This window comes from Neophocaena asiaeorientalis, unplaced genomic scaffold (assembly GCF_003031525.2).
Source record: "Neophocaena asiaeorientalis asiaeorientalis breed wild unplaced genomic scaffold, Neophocaena_asiaeorientalis_V1.1 scaffold264, whole genome shotgun sequence".
Taxonomy (NCBI): Eukaryota; Metazoa; Chordata; class Mammalia; order Artiodactyla; family Phocoenidae; genus Neophocaena; species Neophocaena asiaeorientalis.
Window position 1 is genome coordinate 4910569 of NW_020185332.1, and position 11813 is coordinate 4922381.

General features: G+C 43.3%; 1 protein-coding gene across 1 annotated transcript; it reads left to right on the forward strand.

Moving 5' to 3' along the window:
- Positions 1 to 201: 201 nt before the first annotated feature.
- Positions 202 to 2813, forward strand: LOC112393102 (synapsin-1-like). Its single transcript, XM_024735143.1, is given in 4 exon segments — positions 202 to 288; positions 437 to 625; positions 1979 to 2156; positions 2159 to 2813. Coding segments are annotated over 4 exon segments (1107 nt in total). The 3' UTR covers positions 2812 to 2813.
- The last annotated feature ends 9000 nt before the right edge of the window (positions 2814 to 11813 follow it).

An 11813-nucleotide genomic window follows, 5' to 3' on the forward strand; every position in this document is an offset into this window, starting at 1 on the left:
TAATGCCACAACACTCACTCTTATTAATCTTAGTACTCTGGACAAACAGTGCTTTCTTCTGATTGCCTTTGCTGTCCCACCAATTATCAGTTGGTTCTTTCATGACATTTGGTCATACATTTTGTATTTTGTGTTATGATATAAATCTTTTCTCTCTCCCACCTTTTGTCTGAAATTTGGCTCGTTTGTACAAGGGATATAATGACGCTCATTAGTATTGGTAGGACCCAGCTGCTGCCGGCTTCCTTAGAGCAAAGCCCCACTCATGCCAGCCTTTATTTCAGTGGGGTATGCTGCCCATTAATGCAAGGTCATTGCCAGTTCCTGCTCTCATTTCCGCCTGCCTTTCTGTGCCCCTTCTGGCTTGCCCATCCTATTGCCCAGCAGGCTGTCTTCCATGGTCAAAGGCCACCTCCCATCCACTCTCCTCACTTAGGCCACAAGTTCTTGGGGTGCTGTGGCACTGTCCCCAAGCCAGAAGCTGCCCCAAGCTGACGGCTACCCCCACCAGTGTCCAGGAGGGGTGGAGCGGCAGCCTCCGGAGAAGGTGATGGGTAACGGGGCACTGGCATTTGATGAACTACCTCTCCGCATTCTTGCTTTACAGAGAGGCCCGGTGGAGTGGGTATGCCAAGTTCTCAAAGAAGAAAACATTGTGTTTCCACTCGACTTCACATTCGGAAGTAAACTCGCCAGGCAACTTCTTACATGAGGCTCATGTAACTTTAATGCCTCGTCCTGGCATTGTTTCCTGGCCTGGCCAGTACTGGCCCCTCTGCGTGGCCTCCTGGAGGACAGGATTTGTTCCGTGCCTCGAGGGCATGCCTTCCCAGGTCAGCAGATGGCCTTCTGATGACTATTTCCAGCTCGTCTTACCTGACCATTCCCTCACTGTATGAACAGCTGTTTCCTTCACTTCAGAGCTGCCCAACCGGATTGGTGATTTTTCTTCTGGCCTTTTGTTTGCACAGAACATAAATCTTTCTCTCTTTTTGACCTGGCCTGCAGTTCCATCCACCTGTGCCCGCCTGGAGCAATATATAACTCTCGCCAGGCTCTGTTTCCTTTGCTCACTTCAGCCTATAAACCAAACTTTCTTCTTCCTTTTACTCCCTCTCTTCTTGGCTGATTCAGCACTGTCTTAGCACCTGGCTGCCAGTTAACACTTAACCACAAAAAAGACATTCTTTTATGGGTCTGACCTGAACTGGAAACTTCTGACAGCAGGGGATATGCAATAGCAATCTCAGTCCCATTGGCCTCCTTTCTCTCTTTTTCTAGAGTCTGAGGAGACTTAATTTACACCAGGTTAGCAGCAACTGTGTTAATTGAAAATGAGTTAATTAAATAACTTGGTACTTTGAGCTGTCAAAATGTAGCCGGTCAGTTGAATCAATCCAGTTAAATGTTTAACAATGATCACAAAAATCGGATATGAATGTAAGAAGAAAGGAAAGGAACCTATGTCCCTAAGAGAGCACTCTGTGGAGTCTAGATTATTACTAGGCAAGTGCTACCGACTTTTCTGAGTGCTGCAACTGTGTCAGTGGTGTTTGGTTTGAGACTTTTATTTAGGTTTCCTGGACTAGAGAAGAATCTCTCAGCACATTTTCTTGTTGCCTTCTTTTTTATTGAAGGTGTCAGATACTCTCAAAACATTGTTTCTCACCTCCAGTTGAAAACCAAGAAAGTGAAGTATGCATGTTGTAGAAACAGGCTGGTCAGAAAGTAGGGTCTCAGTTTTCGTTACAATAAGCTTTGCAGTGAAATGAATGAGATCCTCTGCTGCGTTATGATCCAGAATGTGCCCGCCACATATTCATATAACTGTTCATTGGTGGTGTCTGGTTAGGAATGCTTAGCTACCTTTCTGTTTCTTCAGGGTGTTAGCTGGTGAGTTTTAAAGATGGATCACACACTCTCTTCCTGGTTTTTACCTTGCAGCAGGCCAAGATTTGTTGTGTGATTAAAACCTAAGTATCGGCTCGGCCTGGGCAGAGTGCGTAGGCCCGCGGCGCTCGGTGGGCTGGGGGGTGCTCCCAAGCCGGCCCGCCCCAGCTCCGCTCCCGGCCCACAGCCGCCCTTCAGCTGTCGACCGGCGTTCCGGAGCCCAGACGCAGCGTCTGAGTCGCCCGGCACCTTCTGTTCGGTCAGTGGCGTGAGCGTCTCGCCGCGGCGTGTTGTCCGCGCTGCTCGGCCTGTAGTACGCCTGTGCGCTTGCCCGGCCGCCCGGCCTGTGGAGCTCCCGCCCCTGTCCCCCGGATGGTCCGGGGAGGGGGTCCGGGCACCGCCTCGACGGCAGCTCCGCCGGACGTGGGGACTGGACCGCAGCCCGCACCCCGAGCGGACGGCGTCATGAGGCACCTGCCGTACTTCTGCCGCGGCCAGCTGGTGCGGGGCTTCGGTCGCGGCCCCAAGCAGCAGGGCATCCCTACAGCTAACTTTCCTGAACCAGTAGTAGATAATCTTCCAGCTGATGCATCCACTGGCATATATTATGGTTGGGCCAGTGTTGGAAGTGGAGATGCCCATAAGATGGTGGTGAGCATAGAATGGAACCCATACTACAAGAATACAAAAAAGTCCATGGAAACTAATATCATGCATACTTTCAAAGAGGAAATTCTCAACGTGGCCATCGTTGGCTGCCTCAGACCAGAAAAGAACTTTGATTCTTTAGAGTCACTTATTTCAGCAATTCAAGGTGATATTGAGGAAGCTAAGAAACGACTAGATTTACCAGAACATTTGAAACTCAAAGAAGACAATTTCTTCCAGGTTCCTAAAAGCAAAATAATGAATGGCCACTGATGGAAAAGCATCTTATTTATTCATTCACTGTTTTCTAATATTTTACTGCTCATAACTCTACAGCTTCATCTTGGTTATATTTTTAAAATCAAATGTTTTCCTACAGCTGTGAATTAAACAGTACAATGTAGTTACCATATTATGTTCCAGCTATTCAATTAAACCCATCATGTTATAGTACTAAAGAGGTTCATTTTAAAAATCAGGATTCTTTTTTATGTAATATGTTGATTAAAATGTACCACTAGAAAGGTCTTAAGTGTTTTATAATGGAAATGAAATATATATAAATATGGGTAACAGGCAAGTCACTAGTCTGAGATGAGAACTATAATTCTCATGGTAAAATTCTAGCATGCATGTACCTGCATAGCATGCTCTGCCAATCAGAAGGCTCATAAAAGTAACTATATTAAGCAGAGGTTTGACAGTTTATTACAAACCTGAGGGGAAAAATCCAGACTTCGTATTTTTGATATTTTGTGCATTCATATATTATTACAGACATGAAGACTTGTGAAATTTCATTTTAGTTAGTCATTTCCTTTAAGGGCTCAAATCATTGTACTGTGTTCCATTTTTGTTACAGCTGCCTCAGTTCTAATTGGTCTAGACTCTCTCCCTATTATTTTTTTGTTTTTCTTTTAAAACAGTAAAATGAGTGTTTTTCGAATCTCTAGTTCTCATTTTTGTGTTGTATAACACTTCTCTCTTTTTAACAGTAGATATTCTTCAACATTTTTCTTAACCTTTGTTTCCTGTAAACAATTGTCAGTGTCAGTTATTCCATTTAGAATATCCAGCTTTACATTTACAAAATGTAGAGTTTCATCCGCGTCTGTATCTGCCATCCCATCGCTTCAATATATGAACAGTGATTAAGTGCACATCTCTTGCATTTTAGAGAAAACACCCAAATGTTCATCTGTAGGTTTCCTCAAAGTTTAAACGAACACCTAGCATTTCATTTATATATACCAGTTTCTTAAACAACACAAAATACTTGTTTCTCCCCTTAGGGAAACTATTTAAGAGCCAACTAAACTATGAAATACAAAATTATTTGTTTTTAATGTGACTGTATGTTCCTGAGCAAATGCAGACTGTGGTAGTTGTGTGTGCACAATGTAATTTAAGGCTAAAGAGTGCTATCTAGAAGATAATTTTAAAGACGACTCATTACAAAACCATTTTCCCCTAATCTACATAAATGAGAACTGATTTTAACAAAACTGTTTATATATTTAGAAGAACATCTAAAGCTAACGTTGGAGGAGGGGGAAGCAGGAATGTTTTGACTTTTTGGTGTCTGAATTTATGGCAAACAATGTAGTATGTGTCTTTTTCATTTCTTCTTTATAGAAATACTTAGAAAATGTGCTTTAATTTTAGAAATCCTATACTTGAAAGAAACCTCAATTATCAGTGGTTCTATGAAACAAAGTTAAAAACAAACATGGAAAGTGTAAAAAAGATTTGTGTTTGAGTAGCTTGTGACTGGTTGTGTCCTCATTAAGTGTGAAGATTCTTTGATATTGTCACCTTACATTTTGTTAAATAACTATTGCTTTTGAAAAGCCTATAGTGTGTGGTTTAGGAGTTAGTTAATAGTGTCTACAGTTTTTTAAGTTTCATATATAAAGTATATATTATAAGAAATTGCAGTAGGGCCATTTTCGATTAGTCAGTGTTTTCAGGCCTTGAAATAAATCTTGACCACGTGAAAAAAAAAAAAACAAAAACCTAAGTATCTAAATGAGAGCTTAATTGATAAGGAGTGTATGTAGCATAAGGGATGCCTTCGAGTTGACTTAGGCTAAATTGACAGAGGAGCAAGCATCTGGATGGAAAATTCTGACAATCCATCCATTTGGAGGTCTCTTTACCTCAAAGAACTGGCATGTTGAATCCATCCCACTTGAACTAACTGATCATTCCATTTTTTGGCAGAGCAGAATAACAGTTTATGGCATTTGTATGATGGTTTTTATTTTCCAGTGTGTTTTCACATCTATTATGTCTTTGGATCCTCACCTCGTTTTACATGTAGAGAAAGGAGATTCAGAGTGGCTTGGCTAAGGTTCTGGAACTAGTTAGTATCAGATCCAGAATTATGTGCTGGATAATGTCGTCACTCCTACAACAGTGGAACATTTTCATTTCACACGTACCTTAAAAAGTATACTCTGAACTTTTAAAATATTAACACATAAGGGCAGCCAACCTTAAGCTTATGTAGAACTTCTTACCACCCCCAGCAAAGTTCACATAATCAGGCACACTTTGTGGTACAGTTTTATGGTTTTTGTCTCTAATAATAAACCTCTGGCACAACCAGAGCCTCAAGTGTCATCTGAGTCATCAAATCAAGAGTTTTTTTTTTTTGTTTGCGGTACACGGGCCTCTCACTGCTGTGGCCTCTCCCGTTGTGGAGCACAGGCTCCGGACGCGCAGGCTCAGCGGCCATGGCTCACGGGCCCAGCCGCTCCGCAGCATGTGGGATCTTCCCGGACCGGGGCACAAACCCGTGTCCCCTGCATTGGCAGGCGGACTCTCAACCAGTGCGCCACCAGGGAAGCCCAAAATCAAGAGTTCTTTCTGCACACTCTAGGAGTTTTGATTCTAAGACCAAGCCCCTGTGGGTGAACAACATCTCTTGAACATCTGTCATTCATATACGGTACTTATGTTATTTGTCAAGTAAAATGGAACATTCAGTTATTCAGAACAGCAAGTATTTTGTTGTTAGTGGGTAGGAGTATAAAACCTGAGCGGTGACAGGGACAGGAGAGCCATCTAGTTGTGTCTTTTCATTTTAAAAATGAGGAAATCAAGGCCCAGGGAAGTGAAGTGACTCGATCCAGACGTGTGCTGTTTAACAGCAGACTTAAGTTCCCTACCTTTCAGCCTGGTGCCTGTTCACCATGACTTCATGCCAGCAATGTGAACCTGACATTTTGTCACCCAACCTCACGGAGGGCGATAGAGGCCTTCCCACCGAGACTTCCGTCCCTCTTACAGTGATTGTGTGCACAGATAAAACCACTATATAATTATAGTTTGTTTGAAAGCATGAGACTTAGAGAAACAATTTATTATCAAAATATTTGAATTAATTATAGATGCATCAGTGTTCTTCTTGTTCGACTCCTCTGTATTGAGGCATGTTTAATAATTTGTAAATTCACTAGAAGTTAATATCATACACTGTTTGCTTTGTTGGTAAGTCTCCTGGAACCACAAATATCACACATTTAAAATAATGATAGCAAATATGTAATGAGCACTTCCCTTATACAAGCTTTTTTTTTTTTTTTTTTGACTGTGTTGGGTCTTCATTGCTGCACGTGGGCTTTCTCTAGTTGCGGCGAGCAGGGGCTACTCTTCGTTGCGGTGTGCGGGCTTCTCATCACAGCAGCTTCTCTTGTTGCGCAGCACAGGCTCTAGGCGCGCTGGCTTCAGTAGTTGCAGCATGCGGGCTCAGTAGTTGGCAACACGCAGGCCCTAGAGCGCACAGGCTTCAGTAGTTGCCACATGTGGGCTCAGTAGTTTTAGCACGCGGGCTCTAGGGAGCATGGGCTTCAGTAGTTGTGCTGTGTGGGCTCAGTGTGGCTTGTGGGCTCTGCAGCGCAGGCTCAGTAGTTGTGGCATATGGGCTTAGTTGCTCCGCGGCATGTGGGATCTTCCTAGACCAGGGCTCGAACTTGTGTCCCCTGCATTGGCAGGTGGATTCTTAACCACTGCACCACCAGGGAAGTCCCTCTACAAGCATTTTGATTACATTTTCCTGTTTAATTCTGTCGAGTACCCTATGAAGCTGATCCTATCCTGATCTCATTTTGTAGACAAGCAGGCTCCACCCGCTCTAAATGGTGGAGTTTTCATTTGTCAACATGGTCTGACTCCAGAACCTGCATTTTCAAAATTGCTATTTAGCCAACTCAGTTATATTTCAAAAAGAAGTTCATGAACTCATGCTGTTCGATTTCTCTGATAACTACAAAATGAACTGCAAGTTAAAAATATAATAAATGCCTCAACATTTTCTGCTAAGAACTTCCGGATTTGGTAACCAGGTAACGCCAGGACAGATGCCCTCCCGAATTAGTTTAAGAGGGCTCTCCAAGGGTGCTGGCCACCCACAAACATCTTTTAGAAGGACTCCTGGGCATGAAACTTCTCTTTCAAGTTCTGTACTGCTAAAGAAATGTCTAAGCGCACATAAGAAGTCTGTATAAGAACCTCTTTTATAATCTTGACACTTGTTTTAGAAGATAATGAAGACATACAGTTAAAAAGATAAGCAGTGTGGAAATAATTTTTAAACTAGGTCTTAAAGCCCAATATATGTTTTCATCTGTTTGTTTCTAAGTTAGGAAGAGGGTAGTAAAGTTCTATATATTTTTTCCTGCTTTATTCATTCTCTAGGTGTCATCACCCAAATTTTACCTGCTCATTGCTGAAGGGTCAGTGGGAACCCTCATGGCCCAGGCAGGCTGCCCATCTCAGGTGAGAATATTGGAATAATTAGCTTTTGATTTTGAAACCACACCAATTTAATAAGGAAGCACCCACAGAGAGCTGAAGCAACCTCCCTGCATCCCTTTCACAGCTCCATGTTCCCTGAGATTACCACCAGCCCTTTCAATAAACATGAGCTTATGAAAGAAAAAGCTACATAAAATTTTATACTTCTCAAATTCTGGCTTTCTTTTCAAGTTGCAAACTCAAGCCTGATCGTAGTGTACTCCAACCAAAAGACCTCCTCAGGCAAGAAACACATTATGGGAAGCTATTTATAAGGTTTAAATTATCCATATTAACATACTTAAGATTCACCAGTGCGGTTTCTAGATGCCAGATCCAATCCACAGTGACGCCTCAGCATTCGGGTATATAGTTGACTGCGTAGACTTTCTCAAGAGAAAACTGCGGAGTGAAAACCACAGGGCTGGAAGACCCCTGGAGGAATTAACTAATCAATCCCCCTGCCTCTGGCAGGACCAAAAGCAAAACCCATTTAGGTATCAACACAGGCCTATATGCCTGTTCTGTTTGCAAAACCTGATTGGTTCCATTTTTTTTCTATTTTTTAAGTGAAAGCTGTAGGCAAAGTATAACAGAAAAAATTACATAGTATATATAGACACACATGTATACAGCCAACCCTTGATCATGTACACAGCATTTATTGGAATTCTCCTCTATTAAAAAGACAGCATTAGGCCCAGAGAGTTAACCCAGTGTAGGTAAAAATATAGTGTATGCTCACAGGAGTTTACAGTTTGGTTAGGAAGACATGACATACATCATGACAGTGCTGGATTGCGTTGACATAAGTAATAGAGACCTAATATGTACCAGCATAGACACTTCTAATCACATTTACTTGGACTTCTAGTTCTTTTATACTTTCATGTCCTGGGAATTCATTCCCAGCATTTTGAAATTACAAAAACTTGATTTTAGGGAGGTTGGAGACATCCAATTTTTCTATCCTGAATTCTTGCCCAGAAATGTATCTCTTCTCTCTATCTCCATCCCACTGCTGGAAATTAGTCGTGTCACCAATTGGACTGATGTGAGAGACCCAGGCAAGCAGGACCAACATTTCCTGTAAGGTTTTGGTTCCTGGCATTCCCCTGGGGTAAGGGGAGGATTTTCAACTGCGGGGGAAATGGTTAATGGTCTCTCACTCCTGTCTCTCCTCAAGTGGGATCAGTAGACTCCTACTTGGGTCAGAAAGCATGGAATTAAACAGAAAGCAGGGTAGAAAAGCCACCTTTCATTAATTCATGCACTCATTCACTGGGCTGTTCTGGGCTAGACTCTGAGGCTACAAAGATACTTGGCTTTTATTTGTGAAGAGCTCACAATAGACATATAACCATGATACGATGGCAAAGGGCAATAATAGAGGCAGGTACGAGGTGTACTGGGGGAGTCAGGAGGGAGGAGGATTATATGAGCATGAGATCTGCGGGATGTTTCATAAATTATGTAACATTTAAACTGAGTTTTGGAGGATAGCGGATTTCATCAGTTGGAGAAGGTGCAAGAATCTTTCTAGGCAGAAGGAACACTGTTTGTGCAAAGTAGTGGCCCTGGAACATGGGGTGGTCAGATAATGACAACAAGAGGAGGACCTGAGGGGTGGGGGCTGGAACCGCAGTTTGGTGACCACATTCTAAAGGGCCTTTAGAAAGCTTGGTTTGGGAGTTTGGATATGATCCAGAGAGAAGGATGGTGACAAGGGGTGCCATCAATTAAAGCTCTTAGGCAGGACAGGGGACGGGTCTGGGTTCATGCTTTAGGAAGATCCTTTCAGCAGCCAGTGTGTGGAGGGAATACTGAGGTGGGAACAGCCCAGAACAGCGAACCTGGCTTGGAGGTCATGGCAGTAGTCCAGGTGAGAGGAGATGGGGGCTGAGCCAGGGTGGAGAGGGAGGGAATGGTCTCAGGATATGGGTGGCATCATCAGAGATGACAGGATTTAGAGACTGAATCTTGTGGGCAAAGGAGAGAAAAAGCTGGGGAAGTGCTCAGCTTCTCTCCAGATGGATGGAGATAAATGTAATGTGAGAAGAGGAGCAGGTCTGGAAGGGCTGGGTGTATATCCAAGGAGCTTAGTTGTAGACATGTTGTACTTGTGTGACAGGTAGTTGGTGATGTTTATTTAGTTTCAGTTGAAAATATCAGTGTAAGATTGTAATGCTGAGGAGTTACACAAAGGTGGGACAGGACAATTAAACTCTCCATGGATGATGAATGGGGCTTGTAGTTTTGGGAAATGCTGCCGTTGCTGGGGCAGTCTCCCTGTCTGCGTCCCCAGAGGTGGTTGTGGGATCATTAGTCTAAGCCCCACTGTGGTTCACGTGGGTCATCAGTTCTCCAGTTTTTTTTTTTTGTTTTTTTTTTAACCAAGATGCCCCTACATCACAGGGAAGACTGGGGTCTGGGGGGCAAGGATAAATGTTCTTTGAAGTGTCTGTTTAATCTGAAACATGTATTTAGTGTCTGAATTCTGCCACATAAAATATCCATGTTTGTTTTGATATAAATTATGTTTTAAATGATTGATTAGTTAACTTATGCATGTTAGCTGCCCCCCGGCCCCCATACCTGAATCGGTGTACATCCAGGGAGATGCACCATGGTGGCCTCGGGCTGCCGTGGCTTGTGACCACCATGTTCCTTGGTTTGTCAAGCACAGATCTCACTGAGATCTGACCATGACTGTGGTCATCTCTTCTGTTCAGAAAGAGTCTCCTGGTTCCCACATGCTCTAGTATCAGGTTGTGATATTCCAGAATTCCGAAGCCATACCCTTGGGCAGGGTGTGAGCAGATACCGACTTCATAACAAGAAAAAACACAGAGCTGGTCATTGTTTCTTTCCTTTTCTTCTAAAAAAAAAAAAAAGATTATATGTATTTGCCCTTTTTTAAAAATTACAAAGATAGGACACAGAGAAAAAAGCTGAGTAATACATGAGGGCATCAAATATCAAATATATTTCTATTGTCCTCCTAGTACCCGCCCCTCCCTCCCCCCCACTCCTCAGCTGAGTAGCTGGATTGTTTATATTTATTGCCTTGCTACTCAGAGTAAGGGCAAGTGACCGGAAGCACCAGCCTCACCTGGGAGCTTGTTAGAAAGACAGTTTCAGGCACCACCCTGGCCTCCTGAATCAGAATTTGCATTTTAAGATTCCCCAGGTGAATCTTCTGCACATTGAAGTTTGAAGAGTGAGCTTTTTGTGGATCGAGGAGAAGGGCAAATTTATTTCCTCTCCTTTCACCCAGGAAGGTCTGGATTTTGAATCCCCAAATGCTGTCGCAGGAGGAGGTTAACCTGCCATAGAGCATCATCTCTGCTCTACATGGGATTGGTCCCCACCGGGGACTCAAGGAGTCACCAGCCAACCTGGCTGTTGAAAGTCCCCATCCATTCCTTCAGCTCAGAATTTCCGGAAAACATAAACGAAACAAACTAGAAGGAATAATCCCCAAGTTGTGCTTCCTGGTGAACCCCTCGGCTGTTCACACCCATTTGCACAGAATCCAGCTCTCCTGTTGTTACTCGGAAGCCACTGGGAATGGTGGATGAGCAGCTTCTTGTGACAAATCACCGAGTCATGGGTACCATCGCCACTGCTGGGGAGCTTGTGGTTAGGTTGCTGGTAGAGGTCTTTCATCGGGGCCTAGTGTGAGGAGATTAAAGCAGAGATGTCATAGAGAAGATACCTAAATAAGTTCACTACAAAATTTTACAAACTGGACACTGCACTTCTGTGGAGGGAACCGAGTTTGTGTACTGTTGTGCTATTGGCATGGATGCAGGGCACCTGGGTTGTAAAGATTCGAGTCAGCCCTTCAGGGCTCCGACATGGTGTGGTTGATTCTGCTCATTGCCTCGGTGGTAGATCTTGAGATCAGGCACAATAGTCCACCTTTCTCCCTTGTGTGGCGTGATGGCTACCGCAGAAGCTGAAATATGGTGGATGATCTAATTGTACAGGGTTCAGCCATGATTACAGCCACCGTGGCTCGTTCCTTTGGAGATGTGGAAGGTGTAATTGAAGGGATCTGGTAGTAGTAAAACATGTATGAAATTGCTAAGGGGATGATGGACACATTTATTGACTCATTCAGCAGGTAAATTGAGCACAGAACAGGCCAGACTTTTTCAGCGTTTTAAAGCTCGTGCTTTATTTTGATGTACCTAAAGTGCCCTTCCTTCACTGCCAGGATTATGAGACACTCCTTATTCCCTCCCCCTCACCTCCACCATCTCCATCGAAAATCAGTATCTTCTGTATGTCCTCACCAGGTAAGATAATTTTTTTTTTTTGGACTTCAGTTTCCATGCTATGAAAATAATGGTGTGTTTTCATTTTTCAACTATATAAACATAATACTGAATATGTTCTCTCAAATTACTTATGGTCTTCTGTTCCGCCTGGGGGGTTTGATCTACCCACTTAGGGATTCTCTCTCTGCA